Consider the following 25,519-nt stretch of genomic DNA (forward strand, 5'->3'; position numbering starts at 1 on the left):
TGACCTCTGAGGATACCTTTCTTACAGTAAGTTCCCTTTGTTTGCTTGATAATCAATTCAAAACCCTCAGATTTGTGATTCCCAATAATTAATGATGGAATCAGAGTCAAAAGTAAAATGTTTCATTCTCTGGCAAATAAACTGAGACAAGAAGGTGTCTGATTTACGCATCAAATAAACACCAGCATACGTAAACAACCACTAAGGTTTTGTCTGACTAATAAAAAATTTAAAAAAAAAAACATTCTGATTGCAAGCGTATAACAGCACTACAGCAGAGCTTTAATTTATACTGTACATACAAAACAGAAGGTCTTCAGGAGTTACAAGTATTAAAATAGGTTTGCATTTCTATATATCAATAATGTTTACAGTGTCACCCTTCGAAGACAGGAATTAAATGAGATCAGAGAGTACAATTACAGTATATACAGTACAACTAACCTCCATACCTACAGCATTGAACACGACCTGTACACAAAGAAAGAGCCGACGACTGATGCTTTTTTGATTTGATTAGAGCACGCTGTGACAAAATAAATCTGCTTCATCAAACTCCCCGTGTCTACTGACATGAGATTCAACCCGGGGCAAGCTGGAAAATTCCCCCCAGGACTACAACGGCGACTTTAAAACTTGATGGTTAGTGTTTGGCTACAGATACTCAGCAAGCATCAAACCAAAATCTACATAAAAAAATTAAAAAAAAAAAACAACTTCACATTTCATTGCAAAACGGGACGCAAAAGAAAGTTTTGCAGAGCCAACTGAAACAAATCAATAGTGGTTTAACAATCGTGTACTCGCTAATCTGCTTAACAAAATAAAATCAGTAAATACTTTATTGAAGGGTTGTGAGAATGTTAGAAAATCAATAGCAAAAATATTTTCCCCCTTTTTTTTTAGAGCATCAGAAAAAAAAAGAAAAAAAACTTAAATTTTTGACAAGGAAGGCAAAAGGTTTGATACAATACGTGGTCAGAAAAATGACAGGACACCACCGACTCGATGAGGTCCTGCTGTTAAATAAAAGAAGTGGGTAAAGCTACACTCAGTATAATTTATTTCACCAATATGACGCTGGAGATTTTATTCAGGCAACTTTTAGCAATGCGACACAGCTAAAAGACAGGAATGAAACTTGAACTCTTCCTGTCGTCTTGTACAATTAAGCTCCCAGTGGCAGGAAAAATTACTCAACTGTAACCTTTTTTTTGTACAGTTGAGGAAGAGGAAGAAAAACACTCTGGTTACTAATGTGTTTGTCACGATTCTGCCGTTTCATTTAATACAATGAAAGAATGTGAAAGAACAACATCAAAATTGCTTGTATTCATTGAGCTGACCAACAGGTGGCGCTCACTATGTTTTTACAATCTTTTGCGTTTTAAGAAGTACACATTTAAAATCAGGGTCAAGCCAGGGTCAAGCCGGGGCTGAAGCAGCGAATTACGTGCCGTTGGATCATTTAATCAGCACGACGAAACATAATCGGTTTTATATTTTCTAGCTGAACTAAGAGGAGTTAAATCACAAATTTATGACTTTACCATTATTAGAGTTTTATTAGTAAATGCTGTAGTATTCCCTTGATCTTGAGCAATTTGAGCTCTTTTTCACATTTTAACAAGCCACAGTTGGAAAAGCACGAGTGTAAATGATAAAATGAGAGACGGGCGAATTCCTCGTAGCCGCTTCAGTTTGTGGCGGCAGCTCACTGCGACGCTTTAGTACAACGAAGGCATTTGTAACACGTGTGCTTTCTCTACTTTGACATGTCAAAAAGTCTACTAATAAAAACAATTAAATAAAAACATGATCTGATCATCTGGGAGGTTCATAACAGGTGATTCATTTAAACAAAAACATACAATACGAACATGTTGGTGGATGGAGTAAAAAAAAAAAAAAAAAAAAAAAAAAAAAAGTCCAGTTTGGGTGGAAGTTTAACATAAAAAAAAAAAAAAAAAAAAAAAAAATTATAATATTAAAAACCATCAAGAAGTGCGTTAGGACAAAAATGAACTAATTTGGATCAGGTGGGATCACAACAACACCCCGTGTGCATGTTTCACAGTTAGAAGAGTGGACTTCTGAGCTTATGTGAAGAATCAATGTCCCACTTCAGCTGAAACGGTCCGATGCAGTTTTAATATAAGATCAAACAGCTTTTACATTTTCGGTTCAGGACGTCTGAAGGTGAAATGACCGACTGCAAAAGACATCGTCCAGTATTTGACCGTTTCAACTGATGTAGGAAGAGAGAATAAACTTCACAATTAAGAATTTACACCCGTTCAGCGGCGTTTCACACTGACAGGAAAACGCAGCACGAATATATACACATCGAGATCTCTGTAGTTAGTTTGGAAGTTTGATTTTAATGTCTACTCATTTCCTGTTGTTCTCTCTGCTCCCTGTTAATAACGTTTTGGTACATTTGTTTGTTTTTAGGAGGAGAGGCTTTAAAAAAATCTGACGAGTTAAAGCTGTTGATGTCCAGTATCTGTTCAAGGAGGATACTCAGGACTATAAAAGACCTTTAGATCAAGTTAGTTTTCGCACTAGATATTCAGATACACATCCACCCCCCCCCTCGGTATTATTCATACAGTATATCAACATAAACGGTTGCAATATCTTCATCAAACTAAAATGTACTCTGTATATGCATTTTCTCACACTAAATGCTAGTGACAAATTAGATATTAATGAAATGGATTAAAAGTACATTTCACATACACATAACCACGAACGAGCCGTTAATACAGTGAGTTCTTTGTATTTTGGATTTGTGGAAACAACGTTTTGTTTGTCTGAGAGGAGGGTCACGGAGATGTCAGCTCAACTTCCTTTTAAAAAAAACAAAACAAAAAACATTTAATCTTTTAAATGGAACTTAAAGTCACATTACTACCACCTGTTCAAATAAGGTACCAGTGCACCAAGTGAAAAAAAAAAGATCCCACCGCTGCTTTCCGTTTAACATCTGCGGAGGTTTGTGCGTTTGTTATGTGATTGTACAATCTTGTGGATGCTTTTCATGTGTGCACGCTATACATTTTATGTGTGAAAAATAAATATACAATTTACATGAATGGGTATCTAGAAAAATGACCATTAAAAGGTCCCTTATGCGGTTGGAAGCAAAGTAATCGAACTAAAGTTTAAAGACGCCTCCAGTTTCCAGAGGTGGACTTCACATTACTTTACCTGAGCGACGACACCCACCGTTTGATCTCTGCACCGACGCCACGGGGAACACACAAACAACCTGCCGCCATTTCACGACGCACAACACCAACCAGACGGCCTACCGTTTCAACCTAACATCAATAAAGTGAAGAGCGGACGTGGGTCTGCTCGTGCCCCGACTCTGCAGCCGTTCCCATCTATTGCACAACTGCAAATGTCACCATTTCAAAAGTAATCCTCACAATTAAGACGACCACAGCCAAGACCTGCTCAGTACTTCCTGGTTATAACTGTTAGAGAAAGAGTAGAGAACTGCACGAGAGAGTGACATCATTTTGGACAAGAATTGAAATCAGAGATAACTGGTTAACGAGCTGGATGCTGGTACTTAACTTCACCACAATCACGTCAGCATCTACACTGAAGGAAAAACAAAACAAAAAAGGTTTAAAGAAAACTAGGTGTTCGTGTTTCTCCTCATGAACATAAAACCGTTTAGCGGTCTGTTGGAGAGCGACGAAGCCCCCCTTCCCACGAAAAAAAAGCAAAAAACAAAAAAAAAACTCCTCAATGCTGTAAGCAGTCCCTGACCAGGCCGGCAGAAAGAGGAGTCAGTGATCTTTGCTGGATACCGTGTTCGTCTCGGGCTTCGTCAAAATCCGCAAAGTGTGACGTCGAGGTTCGCAGTCACTCGTTGACGTCCCAGATTTCGGACAGCAGCGGGGGAAGCTTCTTGTCCTGGAGGCGAAGGGCGAAAACCTGCTCCGAGTGGACGCTGCTTAGCGTGCGGAGGCTCACCAGCTTCATCAGCATGCGCGGGAACATCAAGTGATCCTGAGGAAAACGATGAAACACAATTATAAAAAAATTTAATTAAAAAAAAAAAAGAAACTGAAGAGAAGAAACTTGAACTCTATGATCACTTCACAAGTGTTGAACCGTTTTCAGATGATGTAAAAAAAAAAAAAAAAAAAAAAAAAAAGGTGGTTTGTACTTAGAAGCTGCCTGACAGTTTCTCTAAATGGCCTCACTGAGCACACACCTCCACCACTAATCTCAATAACAAAACGTAACCTCAGCCGTGACCCAATGTGCTTGTCGCGATGACGTCAACCAGGTTATGATGAGACACTGTCCCGTTACCAGAGAACAGGTTATGTAAATGTTGCCGGGTGCTTACATTTGGTCTCTTTATCATGATGTAAGAGCGCAGGGCATCCACGTAGGGCTGCTGCAGCCGCTCCACCAGGTCGTGATCCTGCACGTTGGGCCGATCTAAACAAAGATCATCAAACACAGGAATGTTAATCTCTTCCACTGCAGGATAATCAGATTTGATTCTGGTCTAAATGTGACGCCTGCTTTCTGAAAAAAAATGTCAAACTGAAACGCTAAACCATCTATTTGCCCCTTAATGAATTAAAAGGAGAACCATTTTATTGAGATTTTATTGAACCCCGCGAACCAGGGTTAACGGCAGGTTGTGTCCATCATGAGTTCTGACCTGCAGAAAAGATGTTGATCGCAATGAGCAGAGCGTATTCGGCCTCGTCCAGGTGGAGGTCGTTCATTCCTTTTGAAAACTCAAAGATGGGGTTGATGAACTCAAACTGAAGCCCTGAGGGGAGAAGACATGAGATACAAGAGAGAGATGAGGAGGCAAAACCTCATTTCAAAGTAGGAAATGTGGAGCAATAATACGCTGTGAGCTTCACGGCTTACTGAGCAGAGGAGATGACATTACTGGAAACAAGTAACAGCAACAAAGGCTTCTTTATCTCTATAAGGAAATGCATATCAAACAGCCTATACTATAAGAATGTAAAATTGTTAGTATATGTACAAAAAAAGACCATTTAAGTAAAAAAAACAACAACCTTACAATGGCAAAACCTTCCTGTTACTTTCTTTCTTAAATTTCATGAGACAGATGGGACGAGCAGAATCAGCTTCACTGACTCCAAATATTCACATCGTCTACAAACACCTGACGGGCAGAAATGAGGAACTGCACCTGCTTTGGCGAAATCCTCCTTGTTATAGCTAAAGTCCTTCAGAAATGTGATGCTATCGATGGCGGGGTTGTAACGCCGAGACGTCTCGAGCAGCATAATCTGAGGGGGACAAATATCTCGGCGAGTGAGACGTTAAAACGGGAACAAATAGAGACAAATGGAAATGGAATAGTCAAAGTAATGCACGACTTCAGAGGATGCGAATATGTTTTGTTTGAATATGCCTGCAGTTCATTCACTTGCGACGTCTACGAAAGAGTTTATTCGACGTCAGCTTAATTCCGAACCAACAGCATCTCATGATGAATCCCCACCAACACACCTCTATGGTCGACGTCTTCAGCAGAGCGATCTGGTCTTCTCTTGTGAGCTCGAGGAAACCAGGGAGCTGCTTCGCAAAGTCCACAATCTCCTGGACCGACATGATGGCGAGCTCGGTGAAGTGGGCGAAGCGCTGCTGACGCACTTCTCGATTCTGCAGGTCCTGACTCTGCGGCCATGGCTGGAAGGAAATCAGAGTAGTCAAGTAAATCTCGCTAAAAGGGTTCAAAGGAAACACAGTCTGGCTGTTTGATATGCATCTCCAGTCGCACCATTAATCAACCCAAACGGCAAGCTTTCACAAAATACAACAATCATATTAACTCTGCAGAGTACCACACCCACTGTTTACAGAGACTTCTTATATTTATGCATTTATTTATCTGTATAGGACTTGTTTTTGTGATGCGTTTGGAGTATCACGGCTAACTTTGTTGTATTTTTGCACAATACGATGACAATATAGGCTTTTTTTTTTTCCCTTCTTCTTCATCATCATTTGAAGACAGACCGCCGTGGACTTCATGAGCAGCTACATCTTAAAAGCAGTTTTCCTTTGAAAAGGGGTCACTTACCGTCACTTTCGGTCGGTCCAGGAACGACCTCTTGTTGCATTGCTTCTGCATGGCCACCAGCTTCTCGATCATCTCCTGCTGCTGCGGCTCGAGTGCGGCCACCTCCTGCGGAGGGGTGGGCGTGACCACGGCGGACGTGCGGGCCGTTTCCTCCTCGTGCTGCTTCTTCAGCTTTTTCAGCCGGATTTGTTCCTCAGAAAGAACACCTGCGGGTCAGAGAGGTGACTCGCTAAATCTACCCGGTCAAGTTTTTCGAAATCTGAACCGTCCCCTCCGACAAACACTCACACTGCTCCAGCATGCCGGCCTCCCGACACTTGCGCAGGCGGCACTGCTGGCACTTGCGGCGCATGTACATGTCCATTTCGCAGCGGCCGTTGTTCTTGCAGGAGTACTGGGCGCTTTTGATGACGCTGCGGCGGAAGAAGCCCTTGCAGCCCTCGCAGCTCAGCACGTTGTAGTGGAAGCCGGAGGCCTTGTCGCCGCACACACTGCAAACCTCGTTGCCGAGCATCTTCGGGGCGGGTCCCTTCTTTCTCTTCACCGGCTGACCATCTACACGCACGCGCACACACACGCACACACACACACACACACACACACACACACACACACACACACACACACAATAAACCATATTAACAGCGAACAATAAAAACCCGTCTGCTCATTTACCCTCAGCTAACCCCCCCCTTGAATGTGCAAAAGATTATTAATATAATTTTCATTAAAACTTTCTGAATTTGTATTCTTCTCTTATTTTGAAATCATTTTAATTGTATGTTTTTCATATTATTATTTTTTATCATTAATCCTTATTATACCTTCTTATTTTTGTTTAATAATTCTGATTTTTGTATTCTTACTTTTCTTTTTACTACTATTATTAATATTGTTATTATTTGTATTGTTGTTTTTAATCATCATTATTATTATTATAAGCATTTCCAGCTCAGAATGAGCATGCTCAGTGTCACCAAATCATACAAAAGGTCAAACTATGGTATAGACATGTCTGAGATTAGGAGGGGATTATTAGAAGAAAGAAAAAGGACAGGTTAGTCCGGTCTGTGGCGGTTGTGACGCCGGTCTCAGTACAAACACGCCACAAGTGAAACGGACTCAAACATCGCTCAAAAGTGACTGCGGCAGCAACATTTGCAGCAACCGCACGCCGACATTTGAGCGAAGGACTTTTTCTCTCACCCGTGCCGGCGGACGTGTCGCCGGCAGCCGGATCCGGCTTAATGTCGTTCGGCTCGATCGGCAGAGGGCTGCTCATCTCGCTCAGCGGAGGGCCGTTACGAGGCGGAGCGGGGAAGTCGTCCGGCTGCGAGAGGTCGGTCAGCGACAGCAGGCCTTCGCGCTTCATTGCCGAGCTTCCACTGCCCTCCTCAACCATGCAGTCCAGCTGCAGCTCAGAGGCCCCGTCAAACACCTTACTCTCATCTGACGGAGGGGGAACAAAAACCGCTGAAAACAAACACCGGCCAGCCTGCAGCACTGTTCCGCTCATCTTCGTCAGTTATTACAGGTGTCGGAAAGAAACAACTACGTTCGGAGACAGAAAAATGTAAACAACCGTTGCACGTTTTTAAACTTCTGCTGAAACTACTCTTTTGTTAGAGGCTACAGAAATAAACTGTCATGTTATATATATATGTATGTATTTCAGGAAAACTACTACTACTATTCAGAAGAAACCCAGAAATTCAGGAACTTTGTTTCATTCTAAATCAAAACGTTCCTTTTAAGTGGCCCAAAATAAAAAAAAATAAAAAATGAAAAAAAGGATTACAGAACATGAAGACGGCCTGCACACCCACTCCAAAAGCATAAAAAAACAAGACCTTTAAACAATACAACAATACAAGTGAAAGAAGGAGTTCCTTTTACCATGACCAACATCTGGGATATCAGTCACAGACAGCGTGGACATCTTCTGCACAGCAGCTTGTCATTACGAAATCAACGTGTAACTGTGCAAAAAAAAAACAAAAAAAAAACATTCAGTTACGATGGAAATGTTATGCAGTATAACAAAACAAAAAAACAACAACAACAACAAAAAAATCCCCTCAGGCAAAAAGAAAATCCCCTGAAGCTACATTTTTCACTTGCATCCGCCCCTCCTCCTCCTCCTCCTCCTCCTCCTCCGAGGAAATCCTGCTGCACAAAAGCTCCGGTGGATTGGACAGATTCTGTTTGTTGCGGATCCGCAAGGCACCGTAGATGTTTGCAGGCGCAGCGGTCTGAGCAGCGGTCCGACGACTATCCGGCACAAATAAGAGAACAAGACGGCTTACGGCACACACAATGTCCCTCACCAAGGGGGGGACGATGATCTCCAATGAGGAGATGGACAAAGACACCACATGCGTGTACGCCGTTACCGCAGAGCGAGGTCGGGATTTAAACCTCCCGACGCTCTTGAGCAGACTGTACATGTCCAAAATAGGGATGTGGTTGGATGGCACGGGAGGGGCGTTTATTATGCTTAAGCACAACTTACTTCTTAGAAAGATCTGGAATATATTAAAAAAAAAAAAAAAAAAAAAAAAAAGCTTAGCTCAGATCCGGCCCGTGGGCGCACAGAGAAGCCAACTGGATGTAAAAGCAGAAATGAAAGTCTTGTCATGTGTCACACAAGAATACATTTTCAGGAAACTGATTCAGCAGACACGCACACACATGCAGGATTTATTTTTGGGGCTATTCTTAAATCGGCCTGCAATGACGGAAACGCGCCACAGACGGACAGACAGACAGACGTCGGGTACTTTGCGTGACAAATAAAACGACGCAGAAAAGCCATCGGGTGAGTTTTGTCACGTCATGCAAGGCAACGCTTTGCTTTGTGACTGTTAAATCGACTGCCTGTCGATTCGGTCTACATTACAGAAGCGGTTCAATTCAACGGTCCTGCAGTAAATTCGACCCGTCACGCAGGATATTAGATTCAGTTTTTGTGGGGGACGGTTTTAGAGCAAAGCCGATTCAACTCTATGGTCATTTCAAGAGATTGTAGTTTGTAGCACTGTTGTTCTTATTGAGGGACGTCTCCGATATTTAGTCTAATCTCCTGGATACGGTGGATGAAGTCTGAGAGGCCACTGCACAACGCAGTGAATTTAATAGCTGACAAATGAAGCTGCTTTATCTCAGTGATGCAATGAACTCACCAGAGTGCTGAAACAGAGACCGTAAAAGGTAAGCATAAACAGCACAGGAAAATCAGCTGACAAAGTCAATTTACGGTGTATAGCATCATATCGCCCTATTCCACTAATAATAATAATAATAATAATAATAATAAAAAAACAGCCGCTGTAACGACCTGCTGGGTATAAAAACGTGGTTCTATTTCTTCTCATGGTATCACGAGGACCAGCAGCAAAATGAAAATACGATTACACGTAGACCTGTTCAAGTTACAAAACTCTGGTCAGATTATGTTCAACAGAAATGAAAAACCGAACGAACGAAACAACAAGCGTGGCGGTGTGGGTGATAATTTGCCGAGCCCTCCCGATGAGCTGCTAACCGTCGTGCAGCAGTGAAGTGGTTAATGTTCAGAACGGACAAAGATAAAAAGACGGATAAAGTAATAAAGCGAGAGAACACTTCTGTTAGCGTAAGCCGACCCGGGTAACTTTTGGCGCCATAATAATATCAATATTTACTTCGTGTTCGCTAACATTGCTAATAAAAAAAAAAAAAAATGAGGCAAAAGTATGACAATGACTATATTTGCCTTTAAAACATCCATGTCAGCTTTTGACAACAGCGGCCTCCAATTTACCACCAAAACAACATAAACGGTTTCCAGTAAAAGGAATTTTAGCTGCAGGGTAACATGAGCTGAAGTCCTAAATAAAAAGCGCAACACTTCGACACAAAGCACCTATTTAACCTTAAAAATTAAAAAAAAAAAAAAATAAATAAAAATCAGCAACAGCGGTTCTGTGACGGGCTGACCTTACCTCTGAAGTTGATGTCTTATTTACGGGCTCTCCATCTCGCCCACGTGAGTCCACAACCTCAGTCTGTCGATATTATCTGCGGGTCCGACGGACGAGCTCCCCTGATGCGCCTCGAAGATGCCAAAAAAAAAACCTCCCGTGACTTATCAGGCAGAAGTTTAATGACTCGGTATCGTGAAGAGGTTGAGTAGGAAAGAGAAGTCCCTCTCTACAATGCCATGCGGGAGAGAGAGGCGGAGGGAGGGTGAAAGAGGGAACACCGTAGGTTACTATTGGTCATTAGCGTGGCTCTTAAACCCCAGCGGTACTGTAGCGCTGCAGCTTTTCTTTCTTTCTTTTAAAAAGGAACCACAAACTTTCAAACAGACTCGCACCCACAGACACCAAAACCTCATCATTTCCCCACTTCCGTCAAAATAGCGCCCGAACTGCGGTCCGCTGGCCTTAGACCAAAACGGCACACGGTTTATGAGACGTAAAAAAAATTAAAAAAAAATCTTATCTCGATTTATCAATCATTGAACCGAGATTAGAAGGCATCGAGATTCAGAGCAGATCTAACTTTCACATATTGAGAAACCACAAATCAATAACGTCAGCGTCGCGGCTCGTTTGATGTATGATGTATGATGGTGGTGACGACGACGACCCAGACGCGGGTAAAACGATCCCTGTAGTCCGTAACGTCTGGTAATCAAAAAGGTGCCGCGTTTTATCGGGTGAATTCACTTGTAAAATATTCCTCCTCCGCGTGTGCCCTCATGTCATCCCCACCCTGATTTCTCTCTGTTAAAAGTCCAATGTCCCCCGCATCTTATCAGCCAGTCACCTTTGTCATGTTTTCATAGACTGCTGGAAATTAAATGAAAACACGGACTGAATCAATAAAGGCACCGGACGACCACCTTTCGGTCGACCGCGCGCTGCAGCGCGCCCAATCAGCACCGGCGGGTGCAGGAAGTGATGTGCGTGCACATTACGTGACCCAAAACGATGCCGCTGCTCATGATTAATATCATTAGTCCATTATAACTGAAAAGTGAAAATGAATACTTTAGCATCTGACTGAAAAGATAGGATCAACAGTCTGCTCTGTGATGGGGCTGTCACCATCAGGAGACCTCAGTTGATGCCAAATTTTATAGTATGAGGATAATTGTAACTTGACAGTACACAGCTTATGAAGAAGAAGAGCTGTTGAGCGGCTGCGGCGTTCCTCTCTGCAAACACATCGGTTAAGTTTAGGTCACTAAAAATGCTCATTAAAAAAATGGAGTTGGTTGAATATGAGAAATTAAGCACCTCGATATAAATGTTAAATTTTTTTTTTAATAGTATTAATTCTCCACTCATGTATCATTAAACCTAATGTAAAAAAAAACTAAACAAAAAAAAGTCAGTTGAACCTCAAAAAAAAGGTGGAAAACGGCACAGAAACAGTGACGGAAATCTGATATTTCCATTCGTTTCATCCAGCTGTTTTTGTACAGATGAACAAATACGATTTTGACGATTATGCTTAAATATTGCAAAGAGGCGCTCGTGCAGTAATTGTGAGCGGCCCACTCAAAGTAATAACAATAAAATTTGATTTGTAACGCCAGTGAAGTGCCTCGCCGACTCCCCGGGCTACCACCGGTTTTGTTCGTCTTTCGTGATTAACTCGGTAACCATTTGGTTCCAGATGATCGGTTGGACAAAATAATCTGTTTTCTAAGAACGTGATAATGGGCCTGGGAAACTTTTACAATTACTTGCGAGTGTCAGCAACCACGGTCGGTACAGTAATGGTGAGAAAGCTGCGTCGGGTGGGGACACACACACACACACACACACAAAAAAAACCCCATCTGAGTGCAAATACGAGGTGGGAAACGTCCCTTTTGTCAAAAGTCTCAAGTGACAACGGATGCAACATCCACACTCAGCAACAACTCGGGTGTGAAAGGAAGGAGTCAGTGCTTTCACGGATCACAATGAATTGAACGTTCCCACGCACAGATGGAAGAAGAAGAAGTTCACGGCGGCAAGAGCCGCCCAGATGTTTTCTCCTGACTGCAGACCTCTCTGCGCTGTGGTGGGAAGTGTGGTCAGGTGACCCAGCACGAATAGAAAACGATGAAGACACGTGAGGCCTCCAGCAGGTGGAACAGATGTCACCGACAACAAAGACCGGCGACATTTGCAGGCTGCAAACTTGTTACACAAAAAACGAGCCTTTACAGCAAAATAAATCAATAAATCACAGATTATAGGAGGTCAAACAGTCAATTAGCTCATTTCCAATTAAGGCCGGTGGTTACTTCACAGCCAGCAATGCTAGCATTAGCGATGTTGTTGTTGTTGTTTTTTTGGGAGTCATTTCAGGTAAACACTTTAAAAAAAAAAAAGAGGGAGGAGAAAGTCACGAGGCGAGTCGAGCCGAGCACGCGGGTACTTCCTCCAGGTACATTTCTCGGGTTTGTTTTGACGCCGGACTTGTTGCTCGTTCATCGAGTTATTTAAACCAGGTGTGTGTTGATATTTAACTGGCGGCGTTGAGACACAAACAAAGTGCAGCTGGCGACGAGTTCGGCTGGAAAAAAAACAAACAAACAAACAACAACAACATCAACAACTACCTGCCGATGAAAGTAGTTAAAAAAAAAAAAAAAAAACGTTCCCACGCTAACCTTCAAACAACGCTGGTTGAAAACAACACGTTAAACGGAGGTAAGTTTGGAGGGTGAGATTATCTCCGCGGTGAAAACCGAACCGGGCCGGTACCGTGAGCCGAACTCCCCTCCGACACCGGAGGAACTCCCTGTTTACTACTTCGGCTCGGCTAGCTCGGCAAAACTCAACGGTATACGATGCCCGCTGAACCAGTTTAGTATAAAGAGCCGCCGCGCACACACAAACAACAACAACAACAACAAAAGAAGAAGAAGCTGTTGGCTTACCAGAGATTTCGAAGACTTTTGCGACACGCTTTGTTAGTCCGAGTCGGGTTTCTCCGTTCCGGGACCGGAGGTTTGACAACCGGAGCTAAACGTGTTAGCCGTCGTAGCTTCGTCATGTGACGGAGCGGCCCGGGCAACCGGAAGAGGATCTCAGCCAACGGAACCGGAAACGGCCGGAGGTTTTTAATACCCGCTGTTCGGTCTCACAGGCAGTTTAATCCTGGAAAATATTCAGGTTCCAGTATTTAGAAATTATGATGCTGGGGGAAAAAAAATAATAATATTGCAATTCGCAGCAAAAATAAGACTCTTGTTTGTTTGTTTGTTTTTATTTATTTTTTGTGTAGTTTGTGTGTGTGTGTGTATTCATTTGTGTTACTCTTTCTAAACACTGTTGTTTGTATATAATATATATAGATATATACTGTACTGTATATACTGTGCATTTTATATTTTATATTTAATATTGAATATTTTTACTGCTATTTTATTGCTTTCTATTATTCTATTATTATGTTTTTGCTTCCTGTATGCTGCTGTAGCGAAAAAAAAAATTCCCCTCGGGGATTAATAAAGTAACTACCTAACCCTAACCTAATAATTATTTTTGATCTATCTTATTTTATTGTATACGTATTTGTAATTTTTTTTCTCATTGTGTGCACCTTTTTTCCCTAAATGCTGCTGTGATGACAACATTTTCCCACAGTGGGATTAATAAAGTCTTATCCTATCTTGTTTGATCTTATCTTTTGTTTTTTTGTTTTTTTTGGGGGTGACAGGGGGGAAGATTAATTAATCTAGGGGGCTTTAGTTCCCGTGTGAGAGGATCAGTGGTGGAAAAAGTTTTCAGGTCCTTTATTGAGCCTAAGAAAAAAGTACTAATACCTCAAATGTGACAATACTCCACTACAAGTTAAAGTCCTGCATTCAAAACCTTCTTACCTACGTAAACATATTAGTACGGAGCCCTTTAAGGGTCATTGGGGAAGGTTTTTTTTTTAGGATTTAAGGAAAAAAAATACCAAGGGATCAAAAGGAAAAGTACACGCTGCAGAAAATTCTCCCTGTCATTGTTTTACTATTTTTGGGTTGATGTTACAGGCATTAATGGCCCTGACAGGTCAAACAAAGGGCAACAAAGTCCCATAGCTACATTTTTTTTTTATATATATATAATTTGCCCCAAATTCAGTGCATAAACACCTTCAATAATCTGTGTTGCCATATAGTACAAACAAACAAACAAATATTTAAATTGCATCTGTAAAAAAAACAACCTTACACACCTTCATAGACTAATAAATACATTCACTACACTAACTGGTGTCATAGTTATACCAGCTAGTGATAGAAGAAGCATTGAGGGTCCTAAAAATGTTTAAAAAAAAAATAAAAAAAAAAAAATACATTTCAGTACCAGTGAAAATCACATATTCAAAACACAAAGTCAAACTCTGAAAGTCGTTTTAGTAAAATGGCGCAATAATCTATATTCTGAGTAATAACACAACCCCGCCGCTGGAGGGCAGACTGTTCCAAAGCAGAACCGGAAGTAAGGTTTCATTTTCTTTGCCGAAGAAGAAGAAGAAGAAGAAGAAGAAGAAGCAGAAGAAGCCGAGCGAAAAGAGCACAAACTGCTGTCTGTCCGGTCTTTCGTGCACAATTGTTTGCATCATCGCGAAGTTTCTGCAGAGAGGACACCATGCCCGTTATTTGTGCGGCAACAGGGTGCAACAACAAGTTCGTCAAAGGGTCGGAAATACGATTTTACAGGTAAGTTTGCTCCCCGGATGAGCGGAGGCGCTGAAGTTTTACACTTTCGCCTCAACGTTAATTTGATAAAACTGACACGGATGATTTTTTTTTTTTATTTTTTTTTTATTTTATTTTATTTTTTTATTACCGGTTGGCCGCTGAAAATAAGTGTTCAATTTCAAAGGAAAACAATATTTGCATTGGTAAACGCGTTCAGGTGCAATTCAGAGCTAACGCTGTTATTGTAGCTCATATCTCAACCTCATCTAGTGTCATCTATTAATGTTGCATATTTATGGTATTAATATGGTTTAAATATGGTATAATATGGTATTAATATGGTTTAAATATGGTATAATATGGTATTAATATAGTTTAAATATGGTATAATATGGTATTAATATGGTTTAAATATGGTATAATATGGTATTAATATAGTTTAAATATGGTATAATATGGTATTAATATGGTTTAAATATGGTATAATATGGTATTAATATGGTTTAAATATGGTATAATATGGTATTAATATAGTTTAAATATGGTATAATTTGGTATTAATATGGTTTAAATATGGTATAATATGGTATTAATATGTACTCAACCAAACTCGCAACTTGAAATGCAGTTTTTGTACTTTTTTACGTGAGTTTTTCCATTTTATTTAAATATGTTTGACTTGATGAAAAGACAGACGTTTACCAAAGTAAAGTTTTAAATGCAGGACTTTTAACTTGAAGCACACTGAAGTATTTTCACTGTTACATTTGTACTTTTATTTAAGTAAATGACCTGAGTACTTATGCCACCACTGTATTGATGTAAGTATGCAAATAACGCAGCAGCATACAGCTTTACCACCAGTGAACAACTTTAAGTTACGTGAGAAATTAGAAGTAAGATTCACCCCAAAGATGAAGATGGCCTGTTGCAAATATTTTCCGCTGCTGCATTTCAACACGCGTTGTTGTTTTTAAAAGAGCCTGATAATGTGAACACACATCAAATGTTAAACTCACCTGTATGTTGTTAACACAACTTTATAAGTCTAACCGGGAGTCAAAAAAGATTCCTGATGGCAGTGTAGCGGGGGATATTAATCACATAATAACCTCATAATACATATAAATACTAAAATATAATCAAATACTAAAAGATATTTAAAAAAAAACATTGTAAACACCAGAAATGTCTGACGAGGCTTTCGGACGTAAATTGGAGGTGATTCAACCAAGAATTAGTGACAAACCTGCACTGAAGACGCTCAACACTTCTACACCGCTGGTTGTCTGTTTTTCTTGTTTGTTTAAATCTTTGCACTATTGTTTAGTTAGTTTTAATTGAATTTGATTATTCTATTTTATTCTATTTATTGTATATACGGTGCATTTTTATATTTCAGATTTTTTTACTGTTGTTTTATTGCTTTTCCTGTACCTATAATGCTGCTGTAGCGAAATAATTTCCCCTTGTGGGATTAATAAAGTATCTATCTATCTATCTACTTGCGGGATTACTTATTATATTATTTGATGGAGAAAAATCCCTCTCTTCTATATATTTACCATTTTCTATGTGTGGAAAGAGGCCTTGTACTACAATCTGTCAGTTCTCCCTTCACCAAGTGGCTACGCTGAGTACGCTGACCTGCTCATCGTAAATAATCCCAGTATGTCTCAGGGAGTCTCTTCCTGTGTCTCAAGGTGCTTTGGTTCACATGAAGATAAGCAGCAGTGCAGCTCTCCCCCAGGGCGGTGGGTGGGGGTGGGGGGGTGGGGTCAAGGACTGACACAGAGACGAGAGATTGTTGTTCACTACTCAGCAGAGCTTTATTGAAGTGATGCTTGTGAACCCAAATGCATTTGTTTGAATAAACAGTCGCTTTTGTTGTACCCGAGGCCCCCGGCTGTGTGTCACAATAACTTACTTGACATTATCGATGACATTTTGTATGAAATTTAGGCCCCTGTTGACGCTTCAGACAGTTTAATTTGTCCACATGAATATTTTGAGCAGAAGGAAAAGTTTTCAGCATTTTTCAGATTTTGGAAAGCAGCTCGAACTGCTGTTAAGACAACTAATACTTCAGCTTTATGTTCCTGCCGAAGAATGTTTTCTGTCCTCTGCGCTGAGTTGTCGAGTGTTTAAATCGTCTACTTTGATAGACAGTTTGCACGGCGGCTGAACTCAACATCCTGCTGCCGGGTTTTAAACGCTCTCCTCTCTCTCTCTCTCCTGCGCACCAGGTTTCCTCTCAGCAAACCTCAACTTGCCGGCAAATGGGTGAACAGCCTGGGGATGAAGAACTTCATCCCGACCACCAACACCTGCCTCTGCTCGGAGCACTTCAGGACCGACTGCTTCAGGGACTACAACGGCAAGCAGTTTCTGCGAGAGGATGCGGTGCCCACCATATTCACCCAGGACTCCTCCAAGGTGCGTTTTTCTCCTGACCGTTTGTCCGCGGCCTAAACGAGTTGAGCCCGTTCTTCTTTTACGCGAAGTGAATATCTGGGACAATTCCACAGATCGAGCTGCGTAAAAGAGGCGTCATACCGAAGGAGACGAACGTCGTCCCTCAGCTGGCGACGCAAGCAGACAGAGACCGAGCGAGAGAGGCGGTCCTACGCAGGGACAAGAGAGGAGGCATGAGGGTGAGTTTCCTGTTGTGTTCAACTCTTCAAAGTATCGAATTAGTGTTTTTGAGCATAAAAGCTCATTTACTTTAAATCGGCGTGTACACAAGCCAATTCTTTTTTTTCAAGGATTCCTTAACTTTTTAAGTTGTTAATAAAGGTGCACCTGGTGGAGCTTTAGTATAGGACGCTCACGTATTTGTTGTCGGAGGCTTAGAGCTTCAGCAGAACGTTCTCCAGCATCCACCGGTTAAATCGGATCGCCGGAAACAGTCGCTGCGCTGTTTTAAGATCAGATTCAGACTGAAGACTCGCGACGAGATCAAACTGTCGCAGGGAGAAGTTACAGCAGCGTGAACTGACCCGTCTCAGCTCGACTCAAACCAGCTGACGCTGTCACCTGTGACGCAGTTTTTATACAGTAAGGCGCAACAGTTGGTGTTTTTGTTTCTGATCATTAGAGGAGACAGAAACTCCTCTAAACGTTGAAACTGCTCTGAACCGTTGCCACTAACTTACTATCACGATGCTCATTCATGTTTTAAGACCCCTGCAAATTATTCCCAACTACAAAAAAGCCTGGAAAAAAAAAAAGAAGGGCCGTCAGTTAAAACGGATGTACTGAGAGTCGTTGCTATGGAGATGTCACATCGTCCCGGTCTGGTTGCCGTGGTGTAAACTGGCAGCTTCCAGAGTGTTGCAGACGGGAGAACTGGGAGTCGCTGCAAGTTTCAAATCCTCTCGTTGTGAATCTTTTGTCTGAACTGGGCCCGATGGACTTCAGACGTCTGTCTTCTATCTTATGGTTAAATATAGCAAATGTATAACTTATTGTGGAGGTAAGTTACCGCAACATGAAATGTACTCATTTGTGTTGTTGTAGGGCGGACGAGGCGGCCGTGGAGGAAAACAGTTGTCTGACAGGTGAGAGAGAGTTTACTGTCCCTTTAAGAGTCCCAGTCAGCTCCAGCTTGAGGTCACCTGACTAGTAAAAGTGTAAAGTAGGAAAAAAAAACAAAAAAAACATGAGCGATTTATATTCGGAAGTAGTAATTAGAATAGTTTAGAGAACTTTGTTGTAAAAAATAAAAGCACTTTATGACAAAACAACAGCTGGAATAAACTGAACATCCCAAACTGGTGATAACCAATCCTGCAAGAGTTTTCAGTAACTTGGATGTCTCTTCAGGTTCTGGGTTGTTTTAATCATATATATTTAAATATGAAACTAAGTTTGACCGTTAAGTTAAGTTTAACCAAGTGAAAGCCGAAAGTGTTTCCAGGTTGGGTTTTTTTTTTTTACACCTCGCTGAACGCTGCGTGGTGTTAATTGACTTTGCCAGAATGCGTCGGACGCAGTTTATATTCAGCGCCGATCCTTTTTACACTGTCATGATGTCAGACATAAATAAAACTGAAAAAGTAATTAAAAGAAAACCTCCGGGGGGGGGGGGGGGGGGTTGGAGGGAGGGAGGAGGAGGGGGGGTAAGTAAAACGCTTCAACACATCTAACTCAGCCTGTTGCATCCGAGTGAAGAGATCACATCACGTCAGTTTGAACTGTTGATCAGGCAGGCCGTCGGAGCCAAAAGCAGAGTGTACGACAACAAAGGCCGGCTGCTCTCCAACGGCAAGGACATGTGCGACTGTCTGGACGTGGACTGCATGGGATGCTTCTACCCGTGCCCCGAGTGCGGATCGCGCAAGTGCGGCGTGGAGTGCCGCTGCGACAGGAAGTGGCTGTACGAGCAGGTGGAGGTGGAGGGGGGAGAAATCATCCGGAACAAGTTTGCTGTCTAGCTTCCAGCGCATCTTTTCGATGCTCAATCAGATGGTGTCAGGGGGCTTCTGGGAAGTCAAACGGCCTCTCCGGGGATTCGGATGCAAGTCAGACCGACGGCGCATTCAAGACGGTGACGCTTTTAAAGAAATCTTCCACAACAATAATGAATATTTATCAGAGATTGGTAGAAACTCCGTTCTTAAAATCTGTGTTTGTATTTCCTTCAGGTTTTTTTTGGTTTTTTTTCCAGTGCCAATTAATGTCAATAAATGTTTTCTTGATTTTTAATGTCTGTGCTGTTTTACTGTGACATTTCCAAAGGTGGGAATAAAGTAAGATCATGTTTCACCTCACCTTGAATATCCAACTAATTCAAGTGAAAGTTGCTGAATTTTTTTAGAGTGTTATTGCTTTAAAATAAGTTTGTCATAATTTTTATATTTTTAAGAACATTTTAAATTTCTTGTCTAATTGGGTTTTTACAGCAGAGAAAACACGTTTGAAACGGGCAGCTGACGAGAACGCAAAACATTTAAAGAGCTGAAGAGATTAAGAGTTTCAGTAAAAATTTAAGAAAGATAAGTGAACTATATAGTTTAAAAAAGGTTGGACCAAAAATATACAAGAAAACTTACATTAATCAATAATCGTAAATAATAAACAGTGAAATTTTCCATTATTTCACCACTGAGTATTTTACAGTAAACGGAGAAAAACACTTTGCAGTGTTCAAACTTCACAACAACACCTTCATATTAATTAGTTCTCGCTAAATCTCCACTCAGAAATCTTGGTTCTTTACGCTCATCACAGTCACAACTGTTGATCTGAAACAAGATTACAGATCATAAAGAAGGTCATTTAAAAAAAAAAAAAAAAAAAAAAGTCAATTAAAACTAGAGCAAATAAATAAAATGACAAATAGATGAGAGGTAAAGGAGCATTTAAGAAACGCATCGTGGTTTGTGCTAAACTGGACGCAAATTATTATAAACTACACATGACGAGCTGCTTCGTGCAACTGAGTCAGAATAAATAAACAGGAGGCTCGGTGTGGTTTGACGGTCAGGACGTCGGTGATCGGAGCATCTGTGATCGATCAGAGGCAAGCTGGAGGACGAAGCTAATCCTTCCTCCGTCACGCCAAGGCCTCGTAACAACTGGAAGCATTCATCAATGTGTGTGCGTGGAGTCACCTCAGTAATCCAGCTGGTAAATTAAACCTGACGTGTGATTCATTTTTATTTCCACGAGGTCGTGTTTTGCCCCGATCACACTGGAGAGCCGTCCTTTTCATTTCCTGCTGTACGTCCCGACCCGAGGCAGCCGGCAGCCGGCCTGACAGCACTTCATCACGCCGGCTAAAGAAAGACCTGCGCAGCCCCTCAGACAGGCGACGTCTCATTTCTCCACATCCTGCTGTCCTTGAGCTCAGCCGGAGGTCAAATGTCACGCAGGTATCCTCTGTTCGTGTCCACGGGGGGAGGGGAGGGGGGGGGGGTTAGCCGGTGGTGAACACCAGGGCGCTGCCAAATTTCTGAACGTTGAGGAATTAAACCGGTGAGATATTTATTCATGTAAATAAAATGCAAGCGCTCGTGGTCTTGGAAGAGAAATGTGTGCAGTCAAGATTACATAACGTCACAAAAAACCCCTGCTGTTTTATCAAATGTAGGAGTGCTGTTGTGTTATTTGTGCTTTTCACCGCCACTGTGTTCACACCGCATTTTCTTTAGCTCATTTTGAAAGGGCTGCATATAAATAAAGCTTATTAATATTTATAAAAAACTCCCGTCGACGAGAGCAGAGAGCGAGTCGATGCAAACAAGTCATTCATCACGGCGACGCGAGTTTTGTTCCACATTTAAATTTGAGTTTTAAATATTTTCCCAGAGGGACAATTTGTGCTGCAGCAGCTCAGGAGTTCAGGAGATTTTTTTTTTTTTTTTTTTTTTTTTTTTTTTTTCCAAAGACAGCTGACACTGAAATGTGACGTAGAGCCCGGCTGCTTTTACAGTTTGGGCTAAAAACACATCAGTTAAAATCAGGAGGATACCACATAAAAATAAAAAACATGAAACAGATGCAGGAAAGTACAAAACAGCAAAGTAACACATCGTAACAGCATTCGTCAGCAAAGTCCTGCAAAGTAAATATTCATCTGCACCGTCAGAGCTGAGTCAGCCATTATCATACATGCGGTATATTTAATAAATAATCATTAACAATGTGGATAAAATGACTTAACAGCTGCAGGAACAGACTTTAAAATAGTTTCTTTCCCTGAACTCAGAAACTTAATTTCCTCATCTGACCACCACTGAGCCACTTTTTACAAACACCCTTGGTGTGAGATTCACTTAAGTTCAATATGTTGATTTATTTCTCCATTTTATAAGTATTTATTATATCTCTATATTTCTAGGACGTGTCTTTGTTTGTCTGTTGGTTTTTTTTGTGCGTATATGCTTTGTCTTTTCAAATTGCACTGATCAGGAGCAGCACTCCAAATCTCGTATTTTGTAAAGTGACAATAAAGGCTTTTTTTTTTTTTTTAAATTAATTCTAAGACAAATAATATAAAGCCTAAAACAGTCGAGCAAATTCCAAACGTTTCTTCACTTGACTGTGACATCACTCCTGCCGTGTCAAAATGTTACGATATCCAAAATCTGAGATGACATTTAGTTTCATACCGCGATACAACATCGATAAACAGCCCGTCCCGATCTCGATCCATCACGGCCGGTCATGAAGCCATCCACTACATCATCGTGTCTATTCCCTGCCTCCGGCAGAGGAAACAGGTCGACAGGCTCGTCTATAAACTTGATAAAACGTCTCGATCAATATTGGCTGCGGCGGTGAGCAGCGAGCTGCGAACCTCCGGGGAGCCGCCGGATAAAAAAAAACAACAAGCCGCTATTAAAGGACGCCGTGACCCCGACGGACGGGAACGTGTCGGCGGATGTCACGCCTGCAGTGTTCACACCGAACCGCAGTCTGCGCGCGAGTCTGCGGGATGAAGGCGAGGAAGTCGAAGGTCTGACTGGAAGACGACGTGAGAGGGCCGTCGCTTCTTCCGCTCGATCGTGAATCCGACGAACTCCCAGGCGCTTCAGTAAAATGGAAAATTCCATCGACGGGAAACGTGTGCTTTCGGCCGAGCGCTATAACTTTACCACGCCGACGCCCACAACTACAGCTCGACGGGCTTTTATATTCCCGATCGGCGCCGTTTCGGTTTAGTGCGCTAATCTTTTGCTAATTATCTCGGAGCAGAAAACGTGACTGAGGGCGACGACGACATCTTCAGCTTTGCAGGTATTCGTGTGCGAACGGCTTTAAATTCTGACTTGATGAAAGTACGACATTAAGAGTTAAGGGATCGCAGTTCACCTTGAGGCTGACACGAACGTCTGCACCAAATTTCACGCCAATGGGTGTTGAGATATTTCAGTGGGGACCAACGTGGTAGACTCCAAATACCAAATATTAGCTGGTTGCAGCTTTTTGAATGTGACGATTTGCCGCCTTCCTCTGTCTTCAATTAAATATCTTTGGGTTTTGAACTGTTGGTCCGATCCGTTCTCTGAATTTAAAGAGCTCACTTCGGGCTTTCAGAATTTATGAACACTAATTGAAAAATAACAGAAAAATGACCCCCCGAGCCCTGAATTAATTTACCGTCCTGCTAATCCACTGATAAATCTGAACCGCGGGCAAGAAAGCTGAAGCGTGTTGGTTTGTGAGCTGCTTATCTCTGAAATGTAACCTCAGATTTTATCAACATTTTTCTGGACGGCCTCGAGCTGAGGAAATTAATTACAGGATCGATTTAAAAGTGGGATTTGTCCATAAATATGAAACTAACAAGAGATTGATTTTCCAAATGTGGCTCTACAGTTCGGTGGGGGGGAGGGGGGGGGCGGGGGGGAAATCGATTCACGTCATTTAACCGAAGCTGTAAGCGGCAGAAATGATGCCTTCGGGTAGTTCGTCAGGCGCTGGTGGTTCCTGCTCTTCTTGAAAACTGTATCTTATGTCCAGATTCCTTGCCGGAGATGATGTCACACCCTCTGCTGGACGAACGCCTCGGGCTGCTCGTGTCGGGAAAACGGCAAATGTTGATGTTGCGAAAGAGTGAGAAAGCGGCGGTGCCTCCGGGTCACGGTCCATCTCTACACGCCGGCTCGCCCTCCTCTGCGAGGCGCTCAGGTCAGCTTCGCCCCGCGGGCTCCGTTATCGCTGCATCGAGACTCTGGAAACATTTCTGTGTCCAACAAATACTTTGTTTCTCGCATGTTGTTTTTTTTTCTTCAGACCGCATCGGTCTGGAAACGTTCTGTAATAATCCCACGGCGTGTTTCTCTTCTGACCTCTTTTTGCGATCGTTGATCATTTCATCGATTGTTTTACTTGTTAAAGGCGTTTCGGCTTTGACCTTCACGCTACCAGCTTAGTAGCCGGCAGCGGTTTATTCTCTTGATGAGTTTTTAACCCTTTAAGCTATTTTTTGTTCTTTTTTGTTCTTTTTTTTTTTTTTTTTTTTAAACTTCCACCTGACAAAACATCCCTAAATTCAGTCAGTAACAGTCAGTGCAAAACTGTGAGACCCAAGTTTACAACCTTGGGCTCTCTGGATCAAAGGCAATTTTGAGTTTACTTGTCTTTATCACCAGACCAGAGCAAAATTTGAAATACCCTCGAAAGAAAATTAAAATTTTTGCCACGCCTCATCAAAACTAGAAATTAGAGAGTAAAATAACGCTAAGTCAGTAAACGCAGATGTTATTGAACGTGGTCTAAAACGTCTCAACTGCAACTCTGACACATTTTAATGCAACAAAAATAAAGCACAACCGATGCTGCATGGATTTCAGTCTTCAATCTTCAGGGAACGTGCAATTCTCTGCGACCTTGGTTAAGATGGCGCTTTTATAATAGATGCGGACCGGTTGCTGTGACGCGACCTCAGAGATGGAACGAGTTCATGTAAAACGCTGCCGAGTTGCATTATCGGAAATGCACGATCTACTGTAGTTAGAGCTCGTAGTCTACGAGTATACTCCGCTGCTTTGTTTAATCTATCTCTTGTTAGTTTCTCAACGTAACGGCAGCGCAATACTAAATTTATGGGGCACTCAATTAATGAGAAAAGCCTTGTCAGAAAAGATATATACAACGATTTCACAGTCCTGAAAAAAAAAAAAAAAATCTTCCAAACTGGCACATCAAACCGACATCTGCCAGGGTAGGGTCGCCGGTCGTGGAAGGAATGCTGACAACGCAATATACAGTTCATTTAAATTATACACTGCGCAGATCTTGTTAGGATCAAACTGGTGTAATGCCAAGTCACAACACTGAAGGTAGTTAAAAGCTTATTGCTGCGTGTATCGTCAGCAGGAGCCTCGGGTTTATTCAAGCCTCTGGATTAATACGATTTCAAACAAACCATCCGCAGACGTAGAAGATGCACCTGCTTTTAAAAACAAGCCTTTTTCCAAGATGAAACGATGAGAGTTCAGCAGACGTCAGTGTAGAGAGCTGCTTTATTCCTCTTCTCATTTCCCTGCAGATATGTCCATTAGTTCTGACTGTGTGGACTGTTGGATTCTACTGTCCTGAATTTTAATGCGGTCCTGCAGACAAAATGTCAAACACTGATTCTACTGGTTGACTTCTGATACTGAGTCCGTTTTTTTTTGTTTTTTTTTTGCTTTGTATTCACATTGAGGCCTCCTCAAATCCAAACACACAATGTTGGCAGTTTCTGTATTTTCAGACAGAAGTTATCTGAAGTACAGAGCAAATGAGACATCATAAAACAATCTAATATTGGCTGGAGTGAGCAGCGAACATTTGGAAAAGTGTTAAGATGGAGGCAATACATTCAAATACACAGAATCTACTGGACACTAGCATTAAGAGGAATTACACTTATTTGATTTCTAGTTCAGTCCATGAATTTGAAGCCGGGAGAGCTCAGCTCAGCATATATAGACTGGAAACACAGAAACAGCTTTAAGTACTTAACATTATATCTGCAGCATTATGACATTGCAAGGGTACAAGGAGTTGTAAGAGATTTGAGGATTTTTCCCTACGAAGCTATTTCTACCTCTCTCTGGTGAAGCCTCCTGAAGAGAGCTGCGGATCAGCAGGAACATTTAGTGGAGCTTTTGGACGCAAACTCTATATTTTCATTTCCAGCTGTCAAAAAAAAAAAAAAAAAGAAGCGAGTCCTTCTCATTTTCTCACGGATGACCTCCCGCTCTCGGCGTGAAAAACCTGAGTCGCAGGATTAT

General features: G+C 41.7%; 2 protein-coding genes across 5 annotated transcripts; one reads left to right on the forward strand and one right to left on the reverse strand.

The window, feature by feature from the left end:
• Positions 1-261: 261 nt before the first annotated feature.
• On the reverse strand, positions 262-13,147 carry nr1h3 (nuclear receptor subfamily 1, group H, member 3). Of its 3 annotated transcripts, none has more exons than XM_069165784.1 (11): positions 13,032-13,147; positions 10,090-10,199; positions 8,003-8,085; positions 7,313-7,555; positions 6,395-6,661; positions 6,107-6,312; positions 5,533-5,712; positions 5,210-5,309; positions 4,700-4,813; positions 4,376-4,470; positions 262-4,029 (listed from the first exon to the last, which is right to left on the reverse strand). In XM_069165784.1, the coding sequence occupies exons 3-11, from the start codon at positions 8,043-8,045 to the stop codon at positions 3,883-3,885; spliced, it is 1,395 nt and encodes a 464-aa protein (XP_069021885.1). In that variant the 5' UTR covers positions 8,046-8,085; positions 10,090-10,199; positions 13,032-13,147; the 3' UTR covers positions 262-3,882. The 3 variants fall into 3 exon arrangements, with proteins under 3 accessions (XP_069021885.1, XP_069021886.1, XP_069021887.1); XM_069165785.1 differs by having other exon boundaries at positions 10,090-10,297; XM_069165786.1 differs by lacking the exon at positions 10,090-10,199.
• Positions 13,148-14,621: 1,474 nt separating this feature from the next.
• On the forward strand, positions 14,622-19,556 carry arl14ep (ADP-ribosylation factor-like 14 effector protein). 2 transcript variants are annotated; one of them, XM_069165747.1, is made up of 5 exons: positions 14,622-14,807; positions 17,036-17,225; positions 17,318-17,443; positions 18,309-18,349; positions 19,001-19,556. In XM_069165747.1, the coding sequence occupies exons 1-5, from the start codon at positions 14,737-14,739 to the stop codon at positions 19,494-19,496; spliced, it is 924 nt and encodes a 307-aa protein (XP_069021848.1). In that variant the 5' UTR covers positions 14,622-14,736; the 3' UTR covers positions 19,497-19,556. The 2 variants fall into 2 exon arrangements, with proteins under 2 accessions (XP_069021848.1, XP_069021849.1); XM_069165748.1 differs by having other exon boundaries at positions 18,997-19,309.
• Positions 19,557-25,519: the final 5,963 nt, after the last annotated feature.

The sequence above is a fragment of the Embiotoca jacksoni genome, unplaced genomic scaffold, assembly GCF_022577435.1.
Source record: "Embiotoca jacksoni isolate LCO1_2020_lvr unplaced genomic scaffold, fEmbJac1.0.p SCAF_35, whole genome shotgun sequence".
Taxonomy (NCBI): domain Eukaryota; kingdom Metazoa; phylum Chordata; class Actinopteri; family Embiotocidae; genus Embiotoca; species Embiotoca jacksoni.

Coding starts and splice junctions, on each gene's coding strand:
- arl14ep (XM_069165747.1), top strand. CDS start 14,737: ATGCCCGTTATTTGTGCGGCAACAGGGTGCAACAACAAGTTCGTCAAA. Junction 14,808..17,035: donor TCGGAAATACGATTTTACAG/GTAAGTTTGCTC, acceptor CCTGCGCACCAG/GTTTCCTCTCAGCAAACCTC. Junction 17,226..17,317: donor TCACCCAGGACTCCTCCAAG/GTGCGTTTTTCT, acceptor ACAATTCCACAG/ATCGAGCTGCGTAAAAGAGG.
- nr1h3 (XM_069165786.1), bottom strand. CDS start 8,045: ATGTCCACGCTGTCTGTGACTGATATCCCAGATGTTGGTCATG. Junction 6,662..7,312: donor CGACACGTCCGCCGGCACGG/GTGAGAGAAAAA, acceptor GCGTGCGTGTAG/ATGGTCAGCCGGTGAAGAGA. Junction 4,030..4,375: donor TCATGATAAAGAGACCAAAT/GTAAGCACCCGG, acceptor CGTTTTCCTCAG/GATCACTTGATGTTCCCGCG.